Here is a 25,541-nt window from a genome sequence, read left to right as displayed (position 1 = left end):
CCTGTGGCCTCAGCAAATCCCTATGACAATAAAATGGTAGTTGTGACCGTGTGTTCTCCCCCTTTCAAGGAGGCAGACGTTTGGGTTTTTGTTTGTTTGTTTTGTTTTGAGAGAAAGAGAGAGAGAGAGAGAAAGAGCGCGCGCACACGCGCGCACACACACACACACATGAGCAGGGTACAGGCAGAGGGGGAGGGAAAGAGAAGATCTCCAGGAGGCTCCACACCCAGTGCAGAGCCTGATGAGGGACTTGACCTCAAGACTTAGAGATCATGACGTGAGCTTAAATCAAGAGTTGTGGGACGCTTAACCGACTGAGCCACCCAGGCACCCCAAGGAGGTGGACTTTTTTTTTTTTAATTTACATCCAAGTTAGTTAGCATATAGTGCAACAATGATTTCAGTAGATTCCTTAATGTCCCTTACCCATTCAGCCCATCCCCCCTCCCACACCTCCTCCAGTAACCCTCTGTTTGTTCTTCATATTTAAGAGTCTCTGGGGCGCCTGGGTGGCTCAGTCGGTTAAGCGTCCGACTTCAGCTCAGGTCACGATCTCACGGTCCGTGAGTTCGAGCCCCGCGTCCGGCTCTGGGCTGATGGCTCAGAGCCTGCAGCCTGCTTCCGATTGTGTCTCCCTCTCTCTCTGCCCCTGCCCCGTTCATGCTCTGTCTCTCTCTGTCTCAAAAATAAATAAACGTTAAAAAAAAAAATTTAAAAAAAAGAGTCTCTGATGTTTTGTCCCCCTCCCAGTTTTTATATTATTTTTGCTTCCCTTCCCTTATGTTCATCTGTTTTGTATCTTAAAGTCCTCATATGAGTGAAGTCATATGATCTTTGTCTTTCTCTGACTGACTAATTTCGCTTAGCATAATACCCTCCAGTTCCATCCACATAGTTGCAAATGGAAAGATTTCATTCTTTTTGATTGCCCAGTAATACTCCATTGTATCTATGTACCACATCCTCTTCATCCAATCATCCATCGATGGACATTTGGGCTCTTTCCATACTTTGGCCATTGTTGATCATGCTGCTCTAAACATTGAAGTGCATGTGCCAAAAATAAGGAACACTTTATGAATTTGTGTGTCATCCTTGCACAGGGGCCATGCTAATACTCTCTGTATCGTTCTAATTTTAGTATATGCACTGCCAAAGCAAGCACTGGAGGTGGACCTTTTAAATGAACATACAGGGGCGCCTGGGTGGCGCAGTCGGTTAAGCATCCGACTTCAGCCAGGTCACGATCTCGCGGTCCGTGAGTTCGAGCCCCGCGTCAGGCTCTGGGCTGATGGCTCGGAGCCTGGAGCCTGTTTCCGATTCTGTGTCTCCCTCTCTCTCTGCCCCTCCCCCGTTCATGCTCTGTCTCTCTCTGTCCCAAAAATAAATAAAAAACGTTGAAAAAATTTTTAAAAAAATAAAAAATAAAAAAAATAAATGAACATACAGCCCCCCGGCTAAAGAATATACTTCCCAGCCTCCCTTCCAGCTAGAAGTAGCCATATGACTAAGTATTGAGCAGTAGGATGTAAGGGGATGGGAGGGGGATGGCCATCATGGAGTGTCCTCCAAGGAAGGAAGGGGCCACACTTCCCTCCACCTTGCTGCTGGGGGTGCAAGCGAGCCCTCTGGATTTTGCCAACCAAGGCATCATGCCAGGCACGGGGAATAGCCACAGAGAGGCACAGATCCCTGGACATGTGTGGAACCAGCCATCAGACCAGCTCCAGAAAACTTCCCATGAAAGGTGCTGTGAGAAAGAACATTCTATTTGGTTTAAGGCCCCGTTGTTTTCGCGTCTCTGTGCCTGAATTCATATCCTAACTGGTACTCTGCTTCGTGTACTCCAGCTACTGGTTTGGTTGTCCCAAGTAGGGGGAGGGGGTGAGAGCTACTGGTTTCTAGGGGGTGGAAACCAGAGATGCTCATTATCCCACAACACACAGGGCAGTCTCCCACCACAAAGAATGATCTGGGCTAGGGGCACTTGGGTGCCTCAGTCAGTTAAGCATCTGACTTCGGCTCAGGTCATGATCTCAGGGTTCTTGGGTTAGAGCCTCGAGTTGGGCTCTGCTCTGACAGCTCAGAGCGTGGAGCCTGCTTCGGATTCTGTGTCTCTCTCTCTCTCTGCCCCTCCCCCACTCACACTCTGTCTCTCTCTCTCACTGAAAATAAATAAAAATAAAAAAATTTTTAATGAAAAAAAAAGAATGATCTGGGCTAAAATGTCAATAGTGCTGCTGCTGAGAAATTACTTTACCTACCCTCTCTGAAATAAGTGTCCCCATCCCTACAAAGGGTTTTATGGCAATATTATGGTTTTTTTTCTTTTATGAAGATCCAGTGAGATGACAGACATGACCCTACCTTCAGGAAAGGAGACAGTCCTGCAGAAATAGTCATGAAGTCTTTATTATTGCAAGAAACTAAGAGGGAAGCCCCAGAGGAGGAGAGTGAGACAGTCTGCTACTCGACATCCCAAATGAGGCAACAGTGTTCCACAAAGGAGGAGGGCTCCCTGGTGGGGTTGGCTGGGCAGGGGGATGGTGCTGGGGGCTGCAGTACAGGGCAGGGGCCTTGGGGAAGGAGAGAGTAGGGAAACCTGGCACAGGGAGGGAGGTGAGAACCGCTGTGGGCAGCCTACCACAGGCTCGCCCTGTCCCCGCCACCTCCCGCCCTGCTTGGGGCCCCCGCTCTCCCTCTTACACATACATACCTGCCTGTCCCCCTCCCCACTCCCCCCTCCCAGACTCTCTCTCTCATCTCTCTGTCTCTCTCTCTTTCACACACACACACCCCTCCGTCCTCTGTGGTCTCACGCCTCCGCATACCCCGTCACACACGCTCACCGTTGCCAAGTCTGAGTCCAGAGGGGTGGGGCTGAACTGGAAGGAGCAGACACCCCTCCAAATAGGGCCTTTCCCTTGGGTCAGCTTTGAAGCCTGCCATGTGAGGCTGCAGGGAGGTTGCCTCCTCGGGTGGAGCGGGCCGTTGAGTGTCACCGGGGGTTCAGTGGGGAAGTGGGAATCTAGACACTTAGGACAGGCAGGGGCAGCGGCGCCTGACTCCAGGTGAGGGGCGAGAGTGCTGGGCAGCACAAAGGCACTGGAGGCCAGCGGGGGATAAACCCAGAGCTGGGGAGGGCAGGTGTGGAGAGAACTGGCTTGAGGTGGAAAGCAAGCCCCGGGCCAGCAGCAGTGACACCTCAAGATACCCAGGTGCCCCTATCTCACCAGGTGCAGCCAGTGTCCACCCGGGGCACCCAGAAGCTTCTGCTGGGAGGGCCCAGCTCCAGAGGGGTGGCCCGGAGGAGCAGACGTTGTCCTCTCTCTGCCTCAGGGTCTCCAGGCTGGGCGAGGCGGGGGAGGGCGCCCGGTGCCCGGCGCCGGTCAGCTCAGACCTCTGGGCCTCCGAAGGCCAAGTTGTCGCGGACCATCAGGGTCTTGCGGAGGTCACGGTCCACCAGGGGGCGCTGCATGCGCCACTTGTGCGCCTCCTGCAGGCCAGGCTCGAAGTAGTAGATGCAGGCGCCGAAGCCCACCAGGATGAGCACGGAGATGACCAGGTACACGGGCACGAACCAGTCCAGGAAGTGCGGCATCGCGGCGGCCTCAGCTGCCGAGACACGGGCGGTGAGTGGTGGCGGAGGCGCCCCTTGGCCCACCTGCCAGCCCGGAGGGAGGCGCGCAGGCTTCGCACAGCCAGGAGGTGTGAGCATCACCTTACAGATGGGACGGCTGAGGCCCAGGAGAGTGGAGGGCTGTGGCTCAGCAGCCTGCCCCCTGCCCCCGCCAAGAACAGAGCTGCACCCATCACAGGGTGGGGTGGGGGGACCAGCTGGCTCCTACCCACCCTTTCAGAAGCTTATATATGACTGAAGGCCAGGCCTGGTTCAATCCCCTCTCAGGCATATGTGCCCTCAGGCAAGTTGCCTAACCTCTCTGGGCCTCAGCATCATTGTCCCCTGTGGAAGGGGACACTAACAGAGCACTCAGTAAAGGACGACATGGGCTATGCCTCCTCCTTGCCACCCCTCCCGGCCCTGACTGTGCGGTCTCAGAGGCTGCTGCTTGCCAAGCCCTCACAGATGAGTGGGTCCCCAGCCACCCGCACATCCTGGCAGGGTGTGGTTTGGTGAACAAACACCCAATCCCCAGGGGATCTCGTTGATATCAACAGGGTCTGCGCAGGCTGTCGAATTCAGGCCCATGCCCAAAATCATAATTATAAGACTGTGGACAGCAAGCACCGGCCCCAAATCCTTGGGCCTTGGGTTTCCACATCTGGAAAGTGGGAATGAAAATAGCACCCACCTAGACCGTATGGCTGTTGTGACAGTTCAGTGGGTTAATTTATGTAAAATACTCAGATTTAGCGCCTGGCACATAATACGTGCTACCTCGTTGTTTGTTCTTGCTCTCTGAGCCTCAGTTTCCCTAACTGTAAAATGGGGATAAGAAATAGGATCCATTTCTTAGGGTCGCTGCGAATGTTCGACAAGATAACGCCTAAAGAGCTTTTAGCACCAGGCTGCATTGGAACCAGCACTCATGTAACATTACCTATTATTTCCAGTGAACCAGTGGCAGGAAAGCAGGAACATGAAGGGCAGCAGGTGCAAGGTGCCTCATAAATGTTACATACACACAGACCCCTTAGAATGACCCAGAGATACCCACATCTGTGCTCTGCCAGCCTCCCCAACCTCATCTCCTGGCCTACCTGGCATCATCTCGAACTGCCTGCCAGCCACCCATGCGCACCTGCGTATCATACAGTCTCTATCTTTCATATGCTTTCATTTTCCCCGGAATCTCCTTTGTTCTGTGTTCAGGTGACAAACTTCTATTCGTACTTCAAAAGCCAGATCACAGACCATCTCTTCCAGAAATGGGATAAAGCAGGACCCATTAACTTACCCTCAAACCCTTCCTAAGGTATATAAAAGGAGTAGGGTGAGAAGCCCCACCTCTGCCTGCCCAGGCAGGGAGAACATTCTTAGAATGTGTTCACAAACCTTATACGGGGCCTGTGGGGTAGGTGTTAATGGCTACATTTTACAGATGAAGAAACTGAGGCCCACATGGGTTCACTAACTTGCCCTGGGTTGCCCAATTGGAAGGGAGCTAAGAGCTGGACCCTAAACCCCCTGAGATGGCCTGAGGTTTGAGTCCTGTGGGGGGGGGGAAAGACCCCTGAGCAGAATGAAATGAGCAGAGGTCCCCTGTGGCTTCTGAGGGAGGGAAGAGAGGGGACAGATCGAGCGACCTCCAGGACAGTCTAAAGACAAGCCCTAGCTCCTCAGACCTCTGTCTCCAAACTCCAGCTCCTCTTGTCCCATTACTTCCAGGTGGGTCTTCAAGGCGGGCTGTGACCCCGGGGTGGGGGCGGGGGGGAAAGATGCTGCTTCCCAGGGGTAGCCATCCTGGGGCCCGCCCCTGGCCCCCCGGGTCCCCGTTGGCTATTCCGAAGCACAATGTCTCAAGGTGCCCTAGTCATGCCCTCCTAACCATCTGCCTTTCTGGAAAGCCAAAGAGTTCAGAATCGCTTGGCGTTGCCTGTGGAGGGGAAGTTGGGAAAGGGGGCTCCCAAGCAGGAAGGCTGCTCCAAACTAACCTGACTGAGGCCAAAAGATTCGTGTCCCACCCTTGGCTGCAGGCAGGACCCCAGTCCCCTTGCAGCTTAAACATGAGAATGAGGAACTTGGGCAGAGTTGTAGCAATTTTGGCTGCAATGGTGTGAATCTGTGGAGCCCAGCTTAGGGCCCCCCAACCTCTCTAGCCCTGCGATAAAAACCATTCTGGGGCAGACTGAGGACCCCTAGACCTTCTGCTAGTTGAGACAAATCACTCACTGGCTTTCTGTGTGACCTTGGGCTACTCCTCACCCTCTCTGGGCTTCAGGGTTTCCCATGCACAGTGACAAGATGGGAGGGGGGGTTTCCAGATGATCTATAAGGAATTTTCCAGCCCCCACTCTAGCCAAAGTCCCATCCAGGACAGGGTGAGGGTCGTAGAGCCCCTCTTTCTGCCCCCCCCAAGGCATTGGCACTACTCGGTGCCCCTTTCCCCCCACCCCCTGCTTGTCCGCAGACCCACCTCACGACCTGCAGATGCCTGTTCCAGGGGCTCTGTGCTGAGCGCACCGCCTCGGCCTGAGCAGCTCAATGTCGGCCTGTGGACTCAGTCGTAGCTGCTGTCCCCAGAGACACTGCCATCTGCAGCGGCCCTGGGTGCTGGAGGCAGAGAAAGGGCGAGGCCACTGCCTCCCGTGGGAGACAATGCTTCTCAGGCCCAGGACTCTGACGGGGCTGGGAGGGGGCAGTCCTGGGCTGGCAAGGCACATTGGTAGGTCTCCCTGCCCACCAGGAGACACTTCCCTCTGCCCCCGACCCTCAGGATGGCAGGAGGCGGGACGTGTCTCAGCCAATCAGCAGCCTGGCAGAGCGAGGGCTTTATCCTCCGTTGCCCTGGCAACCAGCCTTCTCTTCTGGATCCCTCGCACTGTGCACGTGGTACAGAAATGACAGGGCAGGGTTGGGAGAATTCGGGGAGGAATGGGAACCACCCGGAAGGCTGCTGAGTCCCGTGGTTGCTGAGCCTGGAGAGGAGGGAACCCTAGCTGAGATAAATGGAAGGGTTTGGAGGCTTGCCGTTTGTGGGTAGGGAGAGACGAGGGTCCCTGGCAAGCGGGTGGGGACACAGAAGTAATGACGAGTAGAGCCAACAAGGGCCATATGTCATAGAGGAGAGAATCAATTCTGAGACAGGGACTCCGGACACATTGGTCCAATGTGGACACTGCTTCGGTGCTTTATTCATATTAATTCATTTATCCATCTTCCACGGTCACACGGCAAGAAAGTCACAATGCCACAGTCAGAGCCTAGCCTGGCCTTCAGGCCCCCACACAGGTTCTGCCTCACCCAGCCCCCCAGATACCCTGGGCTGGGATAGAGCCTCAGATGGCTGTGACTCCCAGGCACTGAGGACCCCCACGCATTACTTCATTCTGCTCTCAGTGGTGCTGAGAGCCCATGTGGGGACGAGGCAGCCTCAGCTCAGAGATGTGATGCTGCTTACCGTCTCCTTCATCTAGGTCATTCAGCTTCTCAGTGACAAAGCTGGGGAGTGGGGGTGGGGTAAGGGGTCCATCCCCCAAGCCTGGGCCCTCCCTCCTGTGCTATGGACAGAGTGTCAGCAAAGTGTCAGGCGCCCAGTATGCATCCCATAAACAGCAGTGGTTATTGTCTCAGGAGGACAGAGTGGCCCCAGAGGCCAGAGGCTTCAAGGAACCCCCTCCCCAGAGAGTCCGTTCCCAGAAACCTGAGGACAGGCAGGTGGGGAAGGCTGTGGGGGAGATGCCTTCAGGACCCTGGGTCCCCCACCCCACAGACACCCTGCCAGCTCTGGGCCCATCTGGACCCCTGCAAGGGTCGTAGGTCCTCTCCAGCATATATAAGGCAAAGGGAATGAGTTTGAGTTCACAGAGGGATTTGTATTAAGACAAATTACATGGAGTAAAATACAACTCTTTTTTTTTTAATTTCTTAAGTTTATGTATTAATTTTGAGAGAGAGAGTGCATGCGTGCATACGTGCACAATGTGAGCAGGGAAGGGGCAGAGAGAGAGGGAGAGTCCCAAGCGGGCTCCTCGTTCACCCCAGAGCCCAGTTCAGGGCTCCTCAATATGTAATGTTACATGAGTGCTGGTTCCGATGCAGCCTGGTGCTAAACGCTCTTTAGGCGTTATCTTGTCAAACATTCGCAGCGACCTTAAGAAATGGATCCTATTTCTTGTCCCCATTTTACAGTCAGGGAAACTGAGGCTCAGAGAGCAAGAACAAACGACGAGGTAGCACGTATTATGTGCCAGGCGCTAAATCTGAGTACCCACCATGGTGGGTCCATGTAAATGGACTCAAATACAATACGCACTCTTTTGTGTCTGGGCCTGTCCCTCAGCACAACGCTTTTGCTGCTCACCGATGCTGTTCCATTTATCAGTATACCACAACTTGTTGATCTGTTGACCACTGAAGGACATTTGGGTTGTTTCCAGTATGGGACTATTGTGAGCAAAGCCTCCAAAGCGCTTTTCAACAGTTTGGAGTAGGAGAACAGATCGGAGTTGGGCGAGGGAAGACAAAGGGGCACAGAGAAACCAGCCACAGGATTCTTTATTTACACAAAAATCTATGGGAAGCTTGGGGTGCCTGGGTGGCTCAGTTGGTTAAGCGTCCCACTTTGGCTCAGGTCATGATCTCATGGTTCGTGGGTTCAAGCCCAGCATCAGGCTGCTTTGGATCCCCTGTCCCCCTCTCTCTGTCCCTGTCCCACTTGAGAGTGCATGCGCTCTCTCTCTCTCAAAAATGAACGAGCATTAAAAATATTTTTTCAGAACTAGGGGAAGCTCAATATGTAATAGAGACAAAGCCTGAGCTGCTTCTGTGAAATGACAGGGTGGGCTTTCTGGATTCTACCCACTCAGCTTCTCCTTGTCCCCTCCAGCATCCCTGAGGTATCTCCGCAGAGTTCCACAGAAGCTGATTTCAGAGACAGTATCCCAGAGAGCGTCTGACGGCCCTGCCAGCTCTGGGTGTTCTGGGGGTGGGGTGGGGGGGATCCCAAGCAGGCTCCACACTGAGCACTGGGATCGTGACCTGAGCCAAAATCAAGATTCAGATGCTCAACTGACTGAGCCACCCACGCACCCCTGGGTGTTCTTGATACAAGAGTTTCCATCCAGGCCTGGGTCTGCCCTTCCTGCCAATCCCCACCCTTCATCACGGTGCGATTCTACTCACGACTATTGTGTATGGCACTGCCCGTGTGACAAGCACCAACTCATCTTAGCACCACAGCCAATAATCACCTCCCCCAGCCAAGTGTAGCCTTGGCTCCCCAGGGACCCTTCACGCCTCTGGGCTCCTCCGCTCCCTGGGGCGGCCCTCACCAACCGTGCTGCTTTGCTTGTTGCTATCTGTCCTTCTACCACGGAAGCAGGGGTGACACCTCTGGTGCCTGGGTCGCTAGTGCCCAGCACCAGCATTGGCCTGAGGCAGGCACACAGCACGTGTTGATTGAATGGGTCTCAGCTCAGCCCCTCCTAGAAAGTGCTGACCGGGGCCAGAATCTCTGTGATACTCTAAGGACCTCAGTCACCTCTGAGACCTCATTCTCCCCAGTTTCTCCTCATTCCATCCACTTCAGCCACTGGCCTCGTTGCTGCTCCTCAGAAGTGACAAGGGTGCTCCCCGCCCCCCACCCCCCAGGCTCTCAGCACCTGCTTCTCTTTCTGCCCAGAGCCTCTTCTTCAACGTACTGAACTGGCTCCTCTCTCACTAAATTCAGGCATCTGCTTAAATGTCACCTTCTCTCTTTTTTTTAATTAATTTATTTTTTCAGAGAGAGAGAGAGAGAGAGAGAGAGCAGGGGAGGGGCAGAGAGAGAAGGAGAGAGAATCCCAAGCAGGCTCCACACTGTCGGTGCAGAGCCCGATGATGTGGGGCTCGAACTCACAAACTGTGAGATCATGACCTGAGCCGAAATCAAGAGTTGGACGCTTAACCGACTGAGCCACCCAGGGGTCCCTCAAACACCACCTTCTTGGGGCCCCCCGAGTGGCTCAGTCGGTTAAGCATTCAACTCTTGGTTTCGGTTCAGGTCATGATCTCACGGTTCGTGCCTTAAAGCCCCACATTGGGCTCTGCGCTGGTGGCACGGAGCCTGCTTAGGATCCTCTCTCTCCCTCTTTCTCCGTCCCTCCTCTGCCTGTCCTCTCTCTCTCTCTCAACATAAATAAATAAATTTTAAAACAAATTTAATAAAACGACAAAGAAAACACATCACCTTCTTCCAGAGGCCTCCCCTGACCTAACATAGCTTCTTCTTGTCGTGTTTCCGTAGTATAGTGGTTATCACGTTCGCCTCACATAGCTTCTTCTTGTCTGCCCTGTCCTCCAGCCCACCTTACTTTATGTTCAGAGCACTCATTACTCTCAGACTTTTGGCGAGTCTCTTCCACACCCTCTGCCGGGGGAATCAAAGCCCATCTGTGCTGGGCCAGGGACTCCATGAAGTCATTTATTTCCAGCTCTTTCTAAGCAAAATATAGTTTAGTCCGCAGTGAGGATTTAGGTTAGATGGGAATATGCCTCTGTTGTTCTAGGTATCACAGCAGTGAGCACACTGTGTGATCAGGGTCTGACTCCCCCACCCCAGAGTTGATAATGTCTGATTCATCTGTATTCTCAGGGTGGCGCATTGGGTCTGCCCTAGGAAATGATAAAAGGCTCAATGGATGTAAATCAATCCATTCATTCAACAAATAATTACTGAGCGACTACCATGTACCAGGCACTTTTTAAAGGGCTGGACATGCAAAATGACAAAGTCTCTGCTCTCATGTGTCTTATGCTCTAGCTGGAGAGACAGACAGTGAGCAAGTAATTATATAGCTGTTGGGAGAAGCAATCTGCCATGGGCCCTGGAGCATCCCTGCGGGTTCTTGCTGGGTATGGCAAGGCCCTGAAAGCTCTTTGCCCGGGATTGTCTCAGGGTTGTGTTTGCAGCAACCTTGGAGAATGAGGTGACATCTCCCCCAATCCCCGACAAAGAACAGGCCTGCCTACCACTCACTATAAAAGCAGTGAATCTCTAATCCCCGTGTTCCTCCTCTGGGCTGCCATCCACCAAGTGTATGGGCCTCCATGATGGGTCCTTTGCAGGGCTCGGGGGACATGGGGCACTGGCGCACACAAACATAAAGCCCTAGCTACTGGTTTTACCATGAGTAATGGGAAACATAAGAGACAAATCTTACCCAGGAGTTTCATGTCTTCTGCCAGCATCCATGAAACAGTAATGGACTATTACTAAACAATAATAAACGGTGACAGTTTATTAGTTTGTAAATATTGTAAAATCACACAGGCTGTACAGTTCTTAACTGTATGTGAAGTGGAGATTAGTGCTATTGAGAAAATAGAGCAGAAAAAAGGAAGAGAGGGAATATGGGGGAGACTTGCTATTTTTTTAAAGATAATGGTTTTGGGGCGCCTGGGTGGCGCAGTCGGTTAAGCGTCCGACTTCAGCCAGGTCACGATCTCGCGGTCCGTGAGTTCGAGCCCCGCGTCAGGCTCTGGGCTGATGGCTCGGAGCCTGGAGCCTGTTTCCGATTCTGTGTCTCCCTCTCTCTCTGCCCCTCCCCCGTTCATGCTCTGTCTCTCTCTGTCCCAAAAATAAATAAAAAACGTTGAAAAAAAAATTTTTAAAAAAAAGATAATGGTTTTTTTTTTTTTTCAGGGTGCCTGGGTGGCTCAGTCGGTTGAGCGTCTGACTGTTGATTTCAGCTCAGGTCATGATCCCAGGGTTGTGGGATCGAGCCCCACATTGGGCTCTGTGTTGCGCATGGAGCCTGCTTAGGATTCTCTCTCTTTTTCTCTGTCCCTCTCCCCTGCTCGAACACACTTTCTCTCTCTCTCTCTCTCTCTCGCTCCCTCTCTCTCGCTCCCTCTCTCTCAAATAAAAATGAAATAAAGATAATGGGGTTTTTTTGTAATTATTATTTTTTTATGTACACCCCTGAACTCACAACCCCAAGATCAACAGGGGCATGCTCTACCAACTGAGCCAACCAGGCTCCCCAAGACTTGCTATTTTTTTTTTTTTAATATTTATTTATTTCTGGGGCACCTGGGTGGCTCAGTCGGTTGGGCGTTCAACTTCGGCTCAGGTCATGATCTCGTGGTCCGTGAGTTCGAGCCCCGCATTGGGCTCTGGGCTGACAGCTCAGAGCCTGGAGCCTGCTTCGGATTCTGTGTCCCCCTCTCTCTCTGACCCTCCCCTGCTCATGCTCTGTCTTTCTCTCTGTCTCAAAAATAAATAAATGTTAAAAAATTTTTTTTAAATAAACATTTATTTATTTTTGAGAGAGAGAGAAAGGCAGAGCAAGAGCAGGGGAGGGGCAGAGAGAGAAGGAGACACAGAATCCAAAGCAGGCTCCAGGCTCCAAGCTGTCAGCAAAGAGCCTGACGTGGGGCTCGAACTCACAAACCATGAGATTATGACCTGAGCCAAAGTCGGATGCTTAACCGACCACCCAGGCACCCCACTGAGACTTGCTATTTTACATAGGGTTGTTAAGAATGGCCTCTCTGCTAAAGTAGCCTTGGAGCAGAAACATGGAGGCAGTGAGGAGACGAGCCAAGCGACTATGGGGGAGAAGAACTTTTCAGCCACAGGGAGCCGCGGGGACAAGGCAGGAGGTGGGAGGATACTTGGAATAATTTGAAGAACAGCCTAGTGGCCCATGTGGCTAGAGGAGTGTAAGAGGGAGAAGAGCAGAAGATGGGTCAGGGAGATTGTCAGGGACCAGAACACATAGAGCTTCACAGTCCATGTAAGCCATTCGCAATGTACGCTGAATGAGACGGGAACTATTGGTGGGTTTTGATCAGGTTCTATTTTGTAGGGATGACTCAGATTGCTGTGTGGAGAAGAACCGGTAGCCCTGGGGACCAGAGTGGAAGCAGGGAGCCAGTGAGAAGGTTGTTACAATAGTCCAGGTGAGAGATGACAGTGGCTTGTCCTACTGGTGGTAGTGGAGGCGGTGAGAAGTGGTCAGCTTCTGGATGCATTTTAAGACTAGAACTCGCAAGCTGGCTTATGGGTTGGATGTGGGGGATGAGGAAGAGGAGCCAAGAATGACCTCAAGGTTTTGTTCTGAGCAGCTGCATGGATGAAGTCAAATGAGATGGGGAAGAAGAAATGAGAGGGGCAGGTTGGGAAGGAATCAAGAGTATGATGAAATGGGGTGCCTGGGTGGCTCAGTCCATTAAGCCTCGGACTCTTGATTTCAGCTCGGGTCATGATCTCATGGGACATGAGATTGAGCCCCGAGTCAGAGCCTGCTTGGATTTCTCTCTCTCTCTCTCTCTCTCTCTCTGGCCCTCCCCCATCATGCGCCCCCTCTCAAAATAAAGAACCATGAAAAAAAAAAAAAAAGAGCATGATGAATGAGCCGTAGTGAACAAAAATGAACAAATGAATCGCTGAACACCTTCTTTCTCTGAGGCAAGGCCTGTCCCATTGACAGCACTTTAAGAGCCTGGGGGTCGGAGCTGGAACGCCCCCATCAAAAAAGGGGGTGTGGATTCCTTTAAGAGAGTTACGCCCTACCACGCGAAGCCCCGCCCAACTATGGTCACGCGACCCTCTGTCTTGCACTTAAGGGCGGGACTCCGGCATTTTGAAAGATCCGCGCGCACTTCCAGAGCTGCGTTTCACCCGCCGACTGGGATGTCGGTGTTGCGGCCGCTGGACAAGCAGCCTGGCCTGAACACGGCCACCATCTTGGTAGGCGTCAGCTGCTCCGCTTCCCCTCACCGCCTTTCCTCTTTGGCGGGGCCTCCACCGTCTGTCTGGTCCTCTGGGCTCTCTGAGGTTCTGATGCGCGCTTTTCGGGCTGGGGTGTGGTGGGCGGGAGGGCCGCATTCTGAACCAATCGGGGTAGCCGCCCTCTGAGTCTGAAGGACGCCCCCACCAATAGGTGCGCGGAGGGCTCTTTTCCGGTTTCTGATTGGTGGGGCGGCTGGGCGGGCTGGGACCCGGGAAGCTGTGTTCGGCGCCGGACAGGTAATGGTTTTCCCAGCGTGTCTTGGGTCAGGCCGTCCGAGGCAGAGTCTGGGGCAGTTAAGAAGTGCTGTGCAGACAGTACTGGAGCGGGTGCATTCTGGGCCCTCAACTGGGGCCTAGCGGAACCCTCTCTCGGTAAACGGGGTCCTGCGCGTGGGAGCGGAAATCCTGGGAGTCGAGCGGTCTTGGGTCTGTGGCCTGATCCCCAGGCCCTCCAGCGGGACTGCTGTGCCCAGACATCAGTAGGCCGCCTTCTCTCCCTGGACAGCTGGTGGGCACGGAAGATGCTCTTTTGCAGCAGCTGGCCGATTCGATGCTCAAGGAGGACTGCGCCTCGGAGCTGAGGGTGTAAGTAGCTGAGGCTGGGGGGGGGTGGGTCCCATCGCTCTGCCGTGGCTGAACTGCAGCCTGCTCTTGTAGGCGGGCAGAGGAGCTGCCAGAGAGGCGGGCGCAGGTGGGGCCAGCCCCTCAAGGCGTGATCTGCCTCCAGCTAAGATACCCTCCATCACTCTCTCACACATGTGTTCTGTGTTCCTCTAGCACTTGTCATCATAAGAAATTTCCTTGTTCGCCTGTTTATTTGTTTCCAGCCTGCCACCCCCGTGGACCCCAAGGTCAGCTCCTTGAGGTCAGGGGCTTTGATTTTTGTTCACTAGTGAATCCCCAGTGCTTTGAGCAGGACTTGGCACAGAGTAGTGTTCAGTTACCCCCCTAATTTGGAGAAAAGATGACTAAGCAATTAGGTTTTGTTTTTCTTTTTCTAACTGATGGAGAGTAGAAATAGCTGCTGGTGGGAAGCAAGGGACTGAATGCGTGTGGGTGTCATTGCCCTTCATAGATAAGCTCCAAGGGTCCGTATGGAAGGAGCATGACCCCACTCTAAAGGGTGCTCCTCCGTGGGAACTTGAAACACCCCTTACTAGGAGAATAAACCCCGTTACAGCACTTTAAAGAATCTCCAATGAGGGAACAAGTTCAGGCGAGAGTGATGAAGGTGACTTACCCAAGGTCACATAGCTGGTAATTGGCAGACCTGAGATTTGAGCCGACTTCCATTGCCCTCCAAGGGGCTTCAGTCTTAACCCCTAGTCTTCACAATCTAACGCCCCTCTTCTGGGTCTCATCTCCCTCCCAGCACACAGTGTAGCTGGCTTGCCCCATGCTATCTATAGCCCCAAATCCCTCTTGCCAAGGCAGTTCCCAACTTTGAGGCAGAAGGAGTCAGACAGAAGTTATCTAGAAAGGACCGGCTCTGCCCTGCCCCTATGCTTGCCTGAAGAGTCTTGCCCACAAAAGCATCAGGGGCATAGGGGAGGAGCCCTTGACACCGTCTTACCCTAGGAAGGTCAGTATGTGAATGGTCACTGTGATGTGGGTACATATATCTTTAGTCTTGCAATTTTTTGTAAACATTTGTTTATTTTTGAGAGACAGAGAGAAAGCACGAGTGGGGGAGGATCAGAGAGAGAGGGAGACACAGAACCTGAGGCAGGCTCCGGGCTCTGAGCTGTCAGCACAGAGCCCGACACGGGGCTCAAAGTCATAGACCGTGAGATCATGACCTGAGACCAAGTCGGACGCTTAACTGACTGAGCCACCCAGGTGCCCCTAGTCTTGCAATTTCTTGTTTTTCAGCCACCTGGCAAGGTCCCTCCCTCTGCCCTCCAGTGTGGATCGGCCCCGAATTGACTTGATCGTGTTTGTGGTCAACCTTCATAGCAAATACAGGTGAGATCCAGAGAATGGGTACCTTCAGGACTCTGGTAGACCTGGGATGGTGACCTCACCTATGCCAGGAAGCAGAAGACACAGGGAGAGGCTGCCTGGGGTTACCCCAGAGCATGAGGATGGGGAGCCAGTGGCAAGTGTATGATATTTTAAAGACACTGATAGGAGCACCTGGGTGGCTCAATCGGTTAAGCATCTGACTCTTGGTTTCAGCTCAGATCATGATCTCATGGTTTGTGAGTTCAAGCCCTGCATCAGCCTCTGTGCTGACGTCATGGAGCCTACTTAAGATTCTCTCTCCCTCCCTCTCTGTCTCTCTCAAAAATAAATTTAAAAAAATAAACATTAAAAAAAAAAAAAGACTGGTAAACCCCAACAGTGCCATCAGTCATTGAGCTAATGTTTTCTGTAGCCTTCTCTGTATCCCTGATGGCAGGCACAGACAGGAATGAAACAGACCCCTGTCCCCAAGGTGTTCCCAGCCCCCTGGGGGAGGAAGCTGGACTCTTGAACACAGAGCTGTAGTAGCTAGCATAGGTACTATAAAAGAAGGATGCATTGGGCTATGAGAGCCCCAACAAGGCCTGTGACTCTCAGGACATAGGGCAGGGTAGACTTTCTGCTGGAGATGACCAGGTTGAGGTACCGAGGTAAAACTGGGAGTGAGCAGAAGGTTCCAGGTGAAGGGTTAATGTAAAAGGTAAGAGGAGCATAATGTGTGCACAGGACTGTAAGGCTGGTCCAGGGTCAGGGGCCCAACGTAGCAGCCAGGGAGACATGAGCGGGTGGTGATGCTTGGGGCCCAGCCTGGCCCTCCCCGTGGTGCTGGCAACCTGGGGACAAGACTGCAGCCAACCTGGGGAGTGCAGGAGAAGGTTCGCGCTCTCCCTCTGGGGGTGATGGCTGACTGAGGGGAGGCAGGACGCAGCATCCAGCACAGAAACCAAGGCACACGCCTAGTCGTGTGGTGTGTGTTAAGTGAAGGCTGTAGTGGAAACACCTGGAACCAGGGACAGGTCAATACCAGCTACAGCCAGCAGCAGGATCAAGTCCAGACCCGCTGCCTGGCCAGCTGGAACAGACGAGCAGTGACTTGGGCCCACGGTGGGGCAGAGAAAGGACCCAGATCTGCCATGATTGCCAGGGGTCCTGACTCAGCAGATCTGTTCTTTGGGTGGGACCCATCGCTTCACCAAAACTGACTGGGTGTTTGGGGAGATCCTGCTCTATAGTCAGACTTAGGGGCCGAGAGCCATCCTTTACTGTTTGCCTTAGGCCTTGCTTGTTCAGGCTGAAACCTTGGCCTGGGTCACCTGACTAAGATGGCTTTTTGACCAGGAGATGACAGATTTCTTTATCATTCCTTGGACACCAGTGAATGAAACCCTTGGCCCAGAAGGTTAAAGGGCCCTTTTCCTGGAGGAAAAGAGTGTTTTCACATACTTGATGGAACTGTAAGTATCTAACCTTATTAGAGAGCAATATGGCAATACCTAGGTACATTTATTTATATATTTATTTGCCTACCTATTTATTAAGTTTATTTATTTTGAGAGAGAGCACGAGCAGGGGAGGGAGAGAGAGAGAATCCCAAGCAGGCTCCACACTGTCAGCACAGAGTCCAATGTGAAGCTCGAACCCATAAACCGCGAGATCATGACCTGAGCTGAAACCAAGAGTCGGACACTCGACTGACTGAGGCACCTGGCGCCCACCTAGGTACATTTTAAAAAGACACAGAGCTGTGACGCAGCCATTCTACATCTAGCATCGGTCCCACAGAAACATTTGTCTGCATGTGTGAGAATATATATAAAGGAAAAATTCATATGCAAGAGGAATTCCACCCCAAACTGTCAGCAGCGGTTACCTCGGGGATGTTGAGACAGAAGGGTGGTGCCGGAGAGGAGACTTCCTTTTTACAGAACACCTCCATATTCACTATCGGATTGTTGTACAGGCTTGAGTCATTTTGTAATTAAAAATACTCCAGCAAAACGAAAGATGAAGTATTCCTCTAGGGGTGTTTCCTCTTACCCTCGTCTCCTTCTTTGGCCTCTCTGGGTTGAGGAACGCAGCCCTCCACCTTCTCTGTGGTAAGGTTTGGCCTGTGGTTCGTTTTCTCGCGCCAGCCTCCGGAACGTGGAGGAATCCCTGCGCCATGTGGACGCCACCTTCTTCCTGGGGAAGGCAGCCTTCCTTGCCACCGGCGGTAAGTGCATCCTCCCCCACCCCCCACCACGGGCGCTGTGTGGCCGGCACTGCGGTGGGGGACTTCTTACTGAGGCCACCCAAGGGACCAAAGAACGTGAGCTTTGGAATCTGACCTGTTGGCGGTGTCTCGGAAAGTGAATGTGAGCAGATCGTTCTGCTGAGATAATTGCTAAGAGTTGCCTGGTGGTTCCCTGTGGCTTTCAGAGGAAAAGCCACGGTCGGTCCTGTAAAGGCACAAGTTTGGCCTTCCACCTTCCTGTCTAGTCTCGTCTCCTGTTCCTGTCCCCTTCTTTGGTTCAGCTTCTCCTTCTCTGAGCAAGGCCTACCGTTCCTGAGAGACTTTGTAACACTAACGGCGGAAATAGCAATAACTGACCTTTATTGAGCGCTCACTGCGCACCAGACACTGTTCTAAAAGTGCTTCGTTTCTGGATCACTTAATCTCCACTACAAACAACGCTCTGAGGTACATATTGTTAGCTTGGTTTTAGAGCTGAGGAAACTGGAGCCTTGAGGTGAACCAGCTTGTCCAAGGCCCACAACTAAAAAGTGGTAGAACCAATATTCATCCCTAGATGGTCCTCTTCCAGAGCCCATGCCCTTCGTGATTCTATCATAGAGCTTCTCCTGGATGCTTTTTTCTTCTTTGTATAGCTAACCCCTATTTCCTGTCCCCTCGGAGACACCTCCCTGACCAGCCCTGCAGTCTGGGCCCCGAGGTGTCCATCCCACGCATGCTTCTGTCGTATAGACTCCCCACCCTTCCACCTACACCGATGGCGTGTCTGAGCTGCCCTCCTCCACCCAGCTGACCTGCAGAGTCCTTGGGGGGAGGGCCTGGCACAGATAATGCTCAATGAGCATTGATGGATAAATGAATGCCGGGTCATTTCTATATATTAATTCACCGAATCTCTATAGTAACTCAGTGGAGTGGGGGCTCTTACCATCCTCCTCTTCTAGATGAGGAAACTCACGTTTTTACAGAGCACTCTCTCCAAGCCCTTTCAGGTTTATTTTCTAATTTAATGATCTTGGCTGCCCCGAAAAGAAGGTTGAACAGGACTGTCCCCTCACTGACTAGTAAGCAGCTGAGGCCCAGAGAGAGGTAGTGAATGACTTCGCCCAGTGCTTCCTGGATGACTGCCACGAAGGTAGAGGTGACAGCCTGTAGCACTCACGGCTTCTTTGCAGCTGGGCGAGAGAGTCACTGCAGTGTCCACCGAAACACGGTCGTGAAGCTGGCCCACACCTACCGAAGTCCTCTGTTCTTCTGTGACCTGGAGGTAAGGACAGTAATCGAGGGGGTTCAGGGAAAGGGCAGTCAGCCCAGTAGGTGTGTCAAGAATGCTCTTGGAGAGTCAAGTGCCCGAGTGAGGAGGTCCTGATGTGGAGACACAAGATCCTAATTTGGATCTTGGCTTCTCTGCTCACTGGCTGGACCTTGGGTAGGTCTGTCACCCTAAGCGTTGGGGCGCACAGATGTAAAGTAGGGCGACAGTATGCATTCAGCCTGAGTGCCTCTTTCATGCCGAGTGCAGTCACTTGTTGCCTTCTCTTCTTTTGCTTCGTTTTCTCTCAAAACTAAGTTTTATGTGTGTCATGTGGGTCCTTGTTAATATCTCACTCTCCCGCTGGGCTGCAAGGGCTGTGAGGCCAGGCGTCTTGTCTGTTTCGTTAACCAGTGCCCCCTCATGCCCGTCCACAGTCAGAATGCCCCTGTTCCCCTTACTCCCCTGGACCCCAAACCTTGTCTAGTCCCAGCCTGGGGCAGGGCATCCAGCAGGCAGCAGGGAAGACGGGTGGGTGGGTGAGTAGAGGGTTGGAGGGACCCATAGGGTGTCCGTTCTGTCCCAACTCACTTCTGTTGGTGTTTCTCATAGGGTGAGTCTAATTATAAGCGTCTCAGAGCAGATTTCTATTTTGCTGATATACTTCGCTCTCCAGCCTCGCTTTCTGGAACATGAATCCTGACGTTTTGCTAAAAGTACTCAGCAGCTGTCCCCCTCTGGGAGGCTTGCTGAGGGCTCCTGGGACCTGGGCCACCCCACCCACATCGCAGGCCTGCTTGGTTTTAGAGTGTGTTTATTGGTTTTGAAGTTCATTTCTGCTGTGTTCTTGGTCTTGCACCTATCCCCAAAGGTAAAGTGATATAATGCAGAGAGAACTGAGTCAGCACACTGTCCCTTACCACCACCCAGACCAGGGATTCTTATTCATGGGTCTGTGGACCCCTCTGGCCTGAGGGTAGAATTCAGGGGATCGGTGAACTTGGATGAGAGAAAAAAAAAATACTTTTTTTCCCATTAAACTCTAAGTGAAATTTGGCGGTACGAATACAGGCAAGAGATGTCAGTCTTAGCAGTATTTGCCTGGGGCTGTTACCAGCAGAAAGGGCAGATACTTCCATCTCATAAGAGGATGGGGCAGATCTCCTTGTTCAATGCATCCATGAAGATGCACATACCCCTTGGTCACAAATTCGTTTTTCATGCTTGATGACTATTTTAGTCAGCACTCTGACCTCACAGGACGCTGAGGCCTAGGGCACACGCGAAGTGCCCGCCCTTCCAGACTTTCCCCACAACGTACCCCAGAAACCCAAGACTTCGAGAGGAGAGGCAACTCGCTCAGTCATACAGCTAGTAAGTTAAGCGGTAGAGCCAACAGGATTTGCACGCTGCTGTCTCTTTTCCTTCTTAGGCTGCTAACTGTGGCTTTGAACAGTCACTTCCCCCACGCAGCCTGCGTCTTCCTATCTCTAAAGGGGAATCATCATCTTTGCCCCACAGCTCAGGTACCTTAAACCTTAGGCGGTTCTGGCTGAGAGGCCCCCCAGCCTGGCGCCGTGTGGTGTAGTTCTCTTTGTGGTCAGTAGGTGGCAGGCCGTACCAGGTATGAGGAGCCTGACCGCTCTCAAGGAAAAGGCCTGCGTCCGCCCGTCTAGTTCCAGCCGGAGCAGCTGGCCTGCTGGCAACGCGAACCTGGCATTCCCTCACATGAAGCACCCGGTGGTTGGACAGCCCTCACTCCTCGTACCTGTGCTGTCCTTTTTATTTATTTATTTGTATTTAGTTAATTTTTTTGTTTTTTTTTTTTAATTTTTTTTTTTTCAACGTTTTTTATTTTTGGGACAGAGAGAGACAGAGCATGAACGGGGGAGGGGCAGAGAGAGAGGGAGACACAGAATCGGAAACAGGCTCCAGGCTCCGAGCCATCAGCCCAGAGCCTGACGCGGGGCTCGAACTCACAGACCGCGAGATCGTGACCTGGCTGAAGTCGGACGCTTAACCGACTGCGCCACCCAGGCGCCCCTAGTTAATTTTTTTGAGAGAGAGAAGGGGTGGGTACAAGTGAGCGAGGGGTAGAGAGAGAGGGAGGGAGAGAGAGAGAATCCCACGAGGGGCAGAGAGAGAGAAACGGGGCTCACCCGAAGTAGGGCTCGAGCTCACCCGCGGGGAGTGGGAGAGGTTCGAACTCATGAACCGTGAGATCATGACCTGAGCCCAAATCCGATGCTTAACTGACTGAGCCACCCAGGCACCCCCTGTGTTGTCCTTTTTGGGGCACAGTCCTCCACATATCTGAGTTCGAGCTTCGCCATGTTTTAAGGTCTTGGCACGGTAGGAATTATCAGCCCCCTTTTACACGTGAAGAAACACATTCACGGAGCTGTGGGATTGGCCCAGTGAATTCATCTCCTAGCTCTGCTCTCCTAGCTCTGCCAGTGGGGCCCCGCGCTGCAACCTGAGCACACGAATGAGTCAGGCATGGAGCCTGCCCTCCCAGAACCCGGTGAGGCAGAGACTTCTACCCCCGGCGGCTAGACCCAGCAGTCATGGTGTAGGCGTGAAGGAAGTGCAGAGACCTGGTGGCCTGGCATGGGAAGAAGCCGTTCCTTCCTGTAGGTGACAGGAGCCATCTGATGTAGTCAGGCTTGGGTTTGGGGGCCGCACCTCTGGAGTGTCGTGTGCGGATTGGAGGAGGCTTGGCCGGAGCTGAGGCTTGGGGTCGAGGCTGCTGCAGGAGGCCAGCCGGGGAGCCTGAGTGAGAGCGGCAGCAGCAGCTGGGAGGCCTCTTTCTGAGACCAAGGCCACGGAAGTCAGAGTAAGGATTTAGTCAACAGATATTTTTAGGTACTTACAGTGTGCCAAGCACTGTTCTGGGCCCGAGGGATGCATAGAGCAAAACAGTAAAAAAGGGGGAAAAAAAAAATCTCAGCTCTGTCGTAGCAGAGGAAACATGTAAAGAAGTAAAATGCGTGGGGCACCTGGGTGGCTCAGTCATTTAAGCATCCGACTCTTGGTTTCGGCTCAGGTCATGATCTCACGGTTCGTGAGTTTGAGCCCCACATCGGACTCTGCACTGAGCACGGAGACTGTTTGGGATTTTCTCTCTCCCTCTCTCGCTTCTCCTCCCCCAGTCATGCTGTCTCTGTCTCTCTCAAATAAATAAACTTTAAAAAAAGGACCAAAAAAAAAAAAGTAAAACGCGTTAGAAAATGAGGACGTGACGGTCAAGAGGTGGTAAAGCAGTAAGGTTTAGTGTCAGTGGCTGGGGGTGACTGTTAAAGAGATCTGTGAAGGCGGTAGGGAGGCAAGCCGGGGAGACTCCTGGTGGAGGAGCACGTGGGGCCAGAGGAGTGTGGAGACTTGCCTGGTGGGTCCAGGGTCCCCCAGGGAGGACTCCCTGGAGATGCGTCAGAGTGACAGTGGGGCCAGAGCCGGGGGGCCTCATGGGTCTTAGTAAAGGCAGTGGCTTTCACTCTGAGTAAAACTGGAGCCACAGGGAGGGGTGTGGGGGCAGGGAGGGGTGTGGCCTGACATGGGTTTTACTTATTTTTATTTTCCACTTACGTGATGTGGGTTTAAATGGATCCCTCAGATGTGGCACAGAGGAGGGGGCAGCCTGTGAGGCCAGAGGAGAGGCCAGGGGAGTGTGGGGTCCCGGGGGCAGGTAGAAAAGCATCCCAGGGACGGGGCGTGGCTGTGGCAGGGTCTGCTGAGAGGGCACTCAGGGAGAAGGACAGCTGCCTCTGGATTTGGAAAGAGGAGTCGCAAGTGACAAAGGCGGAAGCAAGAGCAGGAGGGCCGAGGGTGCCCAGTCCCTAGTTTGGGCGACTGGTTGGACGCTCATGTCCCCTTCCCCGGTCAAAGCAGGAGCAGAGGGAGGACGAGCTGGTCCTGCGGAGCCAGCCCCGTTTGGCGGGGGAGGGCGGCTCAGCATCGTTCTTCCTTCACCAGGCACTGATTCCCTGGTGCCAGGCCCTGGAACAGTCACCCGCCCTACGTGACCCCACCCCACAGCGCCTCTGGGCCCCTGCCTTCAAAAGCAGGGACTCTTTGTTGATGGCACCTCCCTGTCCCCCTGAGGGCCACTGCCTGTCGGCTCCCCTTTTCCATCCCTCAGCTCCCAGGTAAGGAGCCTTTGGGGCCTCTGCCTCCCGGGCACTGTCTGGAACTAGCCCGGATCCAGATCCCTGTTCTGCGGCCACTAGACGGTTTACCCAACTTCGCCAACCTTGCCTGCTAAGCCCCACATCTCGGCTTCCAGCCCCTTCTGGCAGGCCATGCGGCAGGACCGGTTGCCCCCGACCCGCCTCCCCCATCCTCTCTTCTCCCCCTGCAGATAGAAGGCTTTCGGGCCACCATGGCACAGCGCCTGGTACGCATGCTGCAGATCTGCGCTGGCCACGTGCCCGGTGTCTCAGCCCTGAACCTGCTGTCCCTGCTGAGGAGCTCTGAGACCCTGGCCCCAGAGGACCTGTAAGGGCTGCTGGCCCCCGAGCCGCCGCTCCCCCCGCCTGGTGACTGGTAGACTTCCGCTGTCGCTGAAGACCGGGTCACGGCTTGGCGGGCCCTGGCTCAGCGGTCAGATGCCCGCACGACCCAACTCGTCCCAACTCGTCCGCGCTCCAGCGGGGAGCCCAGCTGGCGGGCCTGCAGCTCCTTCCCTCCCGCAGAGCCCGTGTCTTCACCCACCTGCCCGGATACATTGCCACTTCAGGCTCCATTTGAACAAAGCGTCCACGGCTCAAAACGATTCAGAAAACCGCTGGCCTCCTCCATCACCTTGATTTTGCAGATGAGGACACGGACTCGGAACAGTGAGGAGGGCCGGGCAGAGGGGGCATTGCACTCTGTGACCCAATCAGACCCACATCCTGACCTTGCCGTTCTTCAGGAACCTGGTGTTGCCGTTTGGAGCCTCAGTTTCCCCGGGTGCGGAGTGGAGGTCGTCCTGCTGACCTTGTTGCGTTGTGAGGACTGAGTGAAGTGACCGAGGGGACAAGGCTGTGGTTGTATTTCTCCCTCCACTTGTTGTGTGCTCTAGGTATTTCATAATCCGTTGTATCAAGCTGCCAGCCAAGTGCTCAGGGAACAGTAACCGTTGTTTGAAATCACACAGAACTGGGTTCAAAAGCTGGTGCAAAGCCAGGAATTAAACCGTTTGTGAACTCCTAAGTTGTGGAGAATTATGGGCTGGCTCCCCGCTCGGCAGTGAGAGGTTGTGCCTTGACCGTGGCTCCTCTTCTCCTTTGGGTCTAGTTAGAATTTGCCAAAGTGCCAAGGTCGGAATCCAGAAATGCTGTCAGCCAGGTCAGGGCTCCTGCTACTCCTCGGTGGCCAGCTGGGCACACAGGAGTTTGGGGGCAAACAGGGGTTGGTGGACGAGACCTCAGGAGGAGAGCCAGGTCTGGGCTCCCTTGGACCATGCCGGCTCCCCCCACCCCTACCCTGCTTGTCTGTGCTGGGGCCTCCTCGTGCCCCAGCCTGGCACCCCGGGCAGGGCCGGCACTGCCACAGCCCCAGCCCCAGCCCGTGCTCTTTGCGAGATTGGGCCGACTTGAAACTCATGGCGGGCGTCTTGAGGACAGGGCCTGCCCTTCTTTCCATGGGCTTCTGCCAGAGCTTGACCCAGCACCGCACCCCTAGTGCTCAGTAGGGTTTGGCGGCCAAACACCGGGCCGATTTGAGGCCACCCCGTGGGCCCCCCTGAGAACGTCAGCTGCGCAGATTCGGGTCAGGGTCCCCAGTGTCCCCAACACAGCAGGGCACCACACGCTCCAGTCTCCTCGCGCCGCTGCTCCTGTGACCCCCAGCAGATCTGTGAGGTGGACCATGTTTCCCTACTTCAGCTGACAAAGCACTGCTGTCACCAGAGGCGTGTCCTTGTCACACAGCCATTCGGGCAGCCGACCTCCGGCCCCACCTTCTTTTTCCTTCCAGTTGTTTTCTTACGTGCCTAATGGTTGAACAAAGGTTTGGGCACTTCTGGGCAGGCCCGGACTGGCAACACAGAAGTGGACGCACAGGCCTCATGCCCGAGACAGCAGCTATCGGGAAGGGCAGGCTCTTAGGGAGCCACTCGCTTGGGGCGGGGTCCGCACCTCAGGACAGGACTGCGAGGTGCCAAGGTGGCCATTAGCACAGGGGCAGACCTGCTGGAGGAGGGGGCGGGGAGCAGGGCAGGCGTGCTGCCCGTGCCAGGACAGTCACGGCTTCAAGCACGGGGCTCACAACACGCCCGCGGCCCACTCGAGGGGCTCCTCAGCGTCGGGGAAGGCAGGCCAGCTTCTGTGCTGAGGTGGACGCATCCAGGGTTGAAGGAAGAGGCCAAGGTGAGAGGTAAAAGTGGTTGCTGATCTCAGAGGAGATGGGCAGGATCGGCAGAGGTCCAGGGAAAGCCAGCCTTCTTGGTAGCCTGGGCCATAAAGGGTGGGGTTTTGCAGGGCAGCGTGGGGAGCAGGTGGAGGGCGGGCAGGTCTTTGGGAGCTAATGGAGCATGGCATCCAAGCAGGGGAGGAAGGCAGTGTGGATACAGCCTGCCTGCCTCTGCTGAGCATGTCCCTTATCAGAGACAAGGGGAAGTCCTCCCATAACCCTTAGCCTCCCCCCAGCCAGCATGGGGCACGTCCTCTCTCTCTCTCTCTCTCTCTCTCTCTCTCTCTCTCTCTCTCTC

The 25,541-nt window shown here is 53.8% G+C and overlaps 2 protein-coding genes and 1 non-coding gene across 4 annotated transcripts; 1 reads left to right on the top strand and 2 right to left on the bottom strand.

Annotated features, from left to right (window-relative positions):
- Nucleotides 1–1,058: 1,058 nt before the first annotated feature.
- Nucleotides 1,059–1,163, bottom strand: LOC125920483 (U6 spliceosomal RNA). The gene has a single exon (XR_007457075.1). It is a non-coding gene; the product is annotated as a U6 spliceosomal RNA (small nuclear RNA).
- Nucleotides 1,164–2,395: 1,232 nt separating this feature from the next.
- On the bottom strand, nucleotides 2,396–6,790 carry SMIM45 (small integral membrane protein 45). Its single transcript, XM_049626447.1, has 2 exons — nucleotides 6,099–6,790; nucleotides 2,396–3,615 (listed from the first exon to the last, which is right to left on the bottom strand). The coding sequence occupies exon 2, from the start codon at nucleotides 3,599–3,601 to the stop codon at nucleotides 3,395–3,397; it is 207 nt and encodes a 68-aa protein (XP_049482404.1). The 5' UTR covers nucleotides 3,602–3,615; nucleotides 6,099–6,790; the 3' UTR covers nucleotides 2,396–3,394.
- A 6,342-nt stretch (nucleotides 6,791–13,132) lies between these two features.
- On the top strand, nucleotides 13,133–24,043 carry CENPM (centromere protein M). Of its 2 annotated transcripts, none has more exons than XM_049626445.1 (6): nucleotides 13,133–13,358; nucleotides 13,906–13,985; nucleotides 15,273–15,365; nucleotides 17,498–17,577; nucleotides 18,774–18,865; nucleotides 23,208–24,043. In XM_049626445.1, the coding sequence occupies exons 1-6, from the start codon at nucleotides 13,203–13,205 to the stop codon at nucleotides 23,346–23,348; spliced, it is 642 nt and encodes a 213-aa protein (XP_049482402.1). In that variant the 5' UTR covers nucleotides 13,133–13,202; the 3' UTR covers nucleotides 23,349–24,043. The 2 variants fall into 2 exon arrangements, with proteins under 2 accessions (XP_049482402.1, XP_049482403.1); XM_049626446.1 differs by lacking the exon at nucleotides 13,133–13,358 and adding an exon at nucleotides 13,600–13,772.
- The last annotated feature ends 1,498 nt before the right edge of the window (nucleotides 24,044–25,541 follow it).

This window comes from Panthera uncia, chromosome B4 (assembly GCF_023721935.1).
Source record: "Panthera uncia isolate 11264 chromosome B4, Puncia_PCG_1.0, whole genome shotgun sequence".
Lineage (NCBI taxonomy): Eukaryota > Metazoa > Chordata > Mammalia > Carnivora > Felidae > Panthera > Panthera uncia.
This window is presented reverse-complemented; position numbering and strand designations above follow the sequence as displayed.